General features: G+C 33.0%; 1 protein-coding gene across 1 annotated transcript; it reads left to right on the forward strand.

The window, feature by feature from the left end:
- The first annotated feature begins 209 nt into the window (after positions 1-209).
- Positions 210-1,677, forward strand: LOC103873735 (probable inactive purple acid phosphatase 29). Its single transcript, XM_009152125.3, has 3 exons — positions 210-348; positions 575-972; positions 1,201-1,677. The coding sequence occupies exons 1-3, from the start codon at positions 210-212 to the stop codon at positions 1,675-1,677; spliced, it is 1,014 nt and encodes a 337-aa protein (XP_009150373.2).
- The last annotated feature ends 2,907 nt before the right edge of the window (positions 1,678-4,584 follow it).

Here is a 4,584-nt window from a genome sequence, read left to right on the forward strand (position 1 = left end):
AGATGAGTCTTCATAATATCTTTGGAAGCTCATCTTGAGGGGGCCTATTGATGTATATACCCCGGTTTAGTGGTTTAGTTAGAGTGTGGTTATCTTAACCAATTGTAAATCCTAACTATATATACTTGTAAATGCTCATTTTAATAAATAAGAGATATTTTTATATTGTATCTCCTTCTTCTCTCCCAAGCAACCTTGTTCGTAATAATATGCACTACGCAAACGGCGCGACTACTCGGTGTAAAAATGTTCTTCCTAGCCAGTTGGCAGACTGCTCCGACCTCAACACCACCGCCTTCATGTGGCGAGTCATCACCGCCGAGAAACCTGACCTCATCGTCTTCACCGGTAAAATTCCATACTGATAAAATTCTAATTTTCTTCCCTCAGAATTAAAGGTAATGAACATAGACTAGTGAAGCATTGGCCTATGGCCTTCAAAATTGTACATAGTATCAAAACGTCTAAATTTGTTAAGAATATATATAAAGTCTTACGAAATGGTCCGTAGTCTCCAATATTTTAGGACCGAAGATAGATATTGATTCTTTTAGTGTTTTGTATACGTTTTCAGGTGATAATATATTTGGGTCTGATGTTAAAGACGCTGTGAAGTCCATGAACGCTGCGTTTGCTCCAGCGATTGCTTCTAAGATCCCTTGGGTTGCTGTTTTGGGAAACCATGATCAAGAATCTACGTTGACCAGACAAGAACTCATGAATTATATCGTGAAGCTTCCCAACACTTTGTCTCAAGTGAATCCTCCTGAGGCTGCTCATTACATGGATGGGTTTGGTAATTGCAATCTCAAAATCCATGGAGTTCCTAAGTCGAGTTTACAGGACAAATCTCTTCTCAATCTCTATTTTCTAGATAGTGGAGATTACTCTAGTGTTCAGTCCTTAAAAGGTTATGATTGGATCAAAACTTCTCAGCAGTTCTGGTATGACCAGACTTCGAAACGTCTCCAGGTACCATCATCAACTAACAATCAATCCTCTTTTCCTTTAATTTCAAACACTATTAAGAAGCATCCCGCATCCGAAGTCGGAAGAGATCTTAAGTAATATATAAGAAAAATAAGTCAATTCATTTATGACCAAAAAAAAAAGTCAATTCATTTATCACCAATTGATTTTAAGTTGGAAGATCATCGAACTTAAAAAAACACAAAATTTTTATTTTGATGATGATGGCAGAGGGAATACAGTGAAGAGCCTAATCCTCAACAAGGTACAGCTCCAGGACTAGCTTACTTCCACATTCCATTTCCGGAGTTTGATAACTTCGACACAAAGAGCGCCACAACAGGAGTGAGACAAGAAGATACAGGCTCGGCAACCACAAACTCAGGGTTCTTCACGACACTGGTAGCTAGAGGAGATGTGAAGTCTGTGTTTGTCGGTCATGACCATGTCAATGACTTTTGCGGTGAACTCAAAGGTTTGAATCTATGCTATGGTGGTGGGTTTGGATATCATGCGTATGGTAAAGCTGGGTGGCAGAGGAGGGCGAGAGTTGTGGTTGCTGATTTGAACAAGAAGGGTACAGGAAGCTGGGGAGATGTGAAATCGATTAGAACCTGGAAGAGGCTTGATGATGAGCATCTCTCTGTTATTGATGATCAGGTTCTTTGGAACAGTTCTCCAAGCGGATCGGGTGTTTGTCGTTTATGAATCTATGTGGTTATGTTTCATCTGATTAATAATTTGGGCTTTGTAGAAACGGAAACAAAATAATCCACACTTATATAATTATAATTAAACTGCCTTTCAGAATAACTTTGGTTTGGTTCGACTTTAGTTAGACATATGTTCGTTTGTCCATTTGTCATTGCCCATTCAGATGTTCTATTTAGATGATCCAGTTAAATGATTCATTTGGATGTTATTTGGACTATTCGGTTTTCCATCCAAATAATTCATCAAAATTGATCATTTAAATGAATTTATGTTCTATTGTTCATTTCCATTTTCATTTAGATGAGTTTAGTAACCAAATGACTTATATACTCTTATTTTGATTTAATCATATTTTCTTTTTAACTATATTATTTTTTATTAATTAATCAAAATAATTATAAAATATGATTTTGGTGGAAAAAACGTTTTTGCGGTTTTGACAATAAATATGTTTTGTGGTTTTGACACAAAATGTGTATAAACTGTATTGTAAATAATTATTAGAATATGAGTAAATTCACCATTTGTTAGTTGGACAAGTTCATATATATCCAGATACACCAATTAAACTTATTTCAATGAAATAGACTCATTTTAGACTAAAATTTTAAAATTTATCTTGATGAATCATTCAGATGATTCGTAATTTTAAGTCTAAACGAACAATAATCTCAACTCCATCGAGATGGATCATATGGATGGTGAAATGAACATACCCTTACAAGTTAAGTTACCTTGCTTGATCATCATCACTTAAATAAGTTAAGAAGGTATTAGAGTATGATATTGGTTATTAAGTCAAATGTATTGAACCCGTGGTTAACTTGTACAAACCGGTTAGTATAAATACTTGTAAAGTACACTGTAAACAACAACTTGAGTAAATACATTTTCTTTCATCGTAAGTAACAAACTCTTCTTGAGCTCAAGCTCTAATATGGTATCAGAACGGTGAAATTCACGTTTCTCACTTTGTTCTTCATTAATGTTCTACGCTTAGTGACTATTTCGTACTCATTAATGCTCATAATTAAAGTGGTGCAACAGGTAATAAGTTTGTTCGCAAAGGTAACCGAACACGAAATGAAAGTGAATGACATGCAAGTTAAGTTATATATATAAAAACACAGTTAAATGGTACAGTGAATTTGAAAAAAATGCTAAATATTCCGAGTTCAAAATCTATCATATTAAATATTTCCGTTTATGTGAGTAGACGATATGAATATCCAATTTTTATTGCGAACAACTATGTATGTCTGGCAGAGCCGTTCCTGACTATTCTAAGGCTGCAAGCAAGGAATTTCTTTATGGCTAGTTTGCACATGTTTTTGAAAAAAAAATTCGTAAAATACATGTTAAAGGATCGAACCTAGGACATACAAGAATAAATTTAACTTGCCACCAGGACATAAGAACATTAATTATTCTGTGGCCGAAAAATTGTCATAAAATTGGCAGCCAGAAGCGAGGGCTTGGTTATCTTGGTGTCAAGGCCGGTAGTGATGTCTGGTGTCGGTGACCTTTAGAAGATTAATCGGTTAGATCTCACCCCTTCGGATGCCCTTGATTATTCAAAAAAAGTTATAGATAAAAAACTGACTATGCTCAAACTTCTTTATTGCCATGTCACAAGTTTGATAAGTTACGAAGCATGCGGAGGAGAAGCGATAGCTTGCAATAAACGATCGATGAATATGAGCCGGATCTAAACACGTTGTCTTAAAATATTTTACTGGAACTTCAACTTGTATAAAGACTTCACTTAATAATATATTTATTGTGATATATTAATTTGTGAGAACTTATATTTATATATATATTCTTCATTTGTTATTATGTTTTAAAATTAAATTTTGCAACATGTATATAAAACAATTAATGTAAGTTATAACTTATAACTTATAAGTTATTTCATAAGATTATAAGACAATTTTAAACTATTACTTTATAAGAATAATAGAAACTTAACTTTTTTACAGATTTTTTTTTTTGTTTGTACAACTTTTCATATACTATAATTTCTTTTTAAAATAATGTAATCTTTGAATGTGGTATTGATAATTTTTAAGTCCGGCTCTGCTATGAATAGTTGTGAAGACTGTACATTGTGTACAAACAAACTTAGGCCAACATGAAGCATCATGTTATTATTTACAAAAGACCAAACAAAATTTACAGGTTTAACTAGCCTTTTCCACACCCATTTCTTGTGAGAACGAAATTTGGAATGCGGGAATATAACAGTAGAGGTGGGCACTTTGGTAATTTTCTCGGTTTGGTTCGAGTTCGGTTTGGTTAGTTCGGTTTGGTTAGTTCGGTTCTAGTATTTTCCCAACTGAAGTAAACCATAGTTAGTTTGGTTCGGTTCGGTTTGGTTTATATTCGGTTCGGTTTGTATTTGGTTGGGTTTGTATTCGGTTCGGTTTGTTTTTTGGATTGGTTTAATAAGGTTTTTCTTAGTTTAATTTTTTTAAGAGAAATTATGTTTTAAAACATAAATTATGTAAACATAAACTATGTAAACTAAATTCAATATAAAACTGAAACAAAAACTTTTTAAAAAGTCACAAAAGTATATAAGAATTAAAACAAATGAAAGTTAACTAAAGAAAAAAAAACCAGCATCATTAGTAATGTATTTTATATCATTAAAATTAAAAAACCTGCAATGAATCATCTTCTATGTGATATCATTAAAAAGTCTGCAACTAATCAATAACTAGTATATGTCAATACACAAACTATACGAGTATTTATATATATCTTTACTACTCTAAACCCATGATTCCATTATTTAGAATTGACACCAAAAAAAAGATCTAGATGCAGGAAAAATATGCAGGAGACGTAGAGGAAAGAGACGTTGTGGAGAATAACTTTTGTTTTTAATAAAATTTG

The sequence above is a fragment of the Brassica rapa genome, chromosome A06, assembly GCF_000309985.2.
Source record: "Brassica rapa cultivar Chiifu-401-42 chromosome A06, CAAS_Brap_v3.01, whole genome shotgun sequence".
Lineage (NCBI taxonomy): Eukaryota > Viridiplantae > Streptophyta > Magnoliopsida > Brassicales > Brassicaceae > Brassica > Brassica rapa.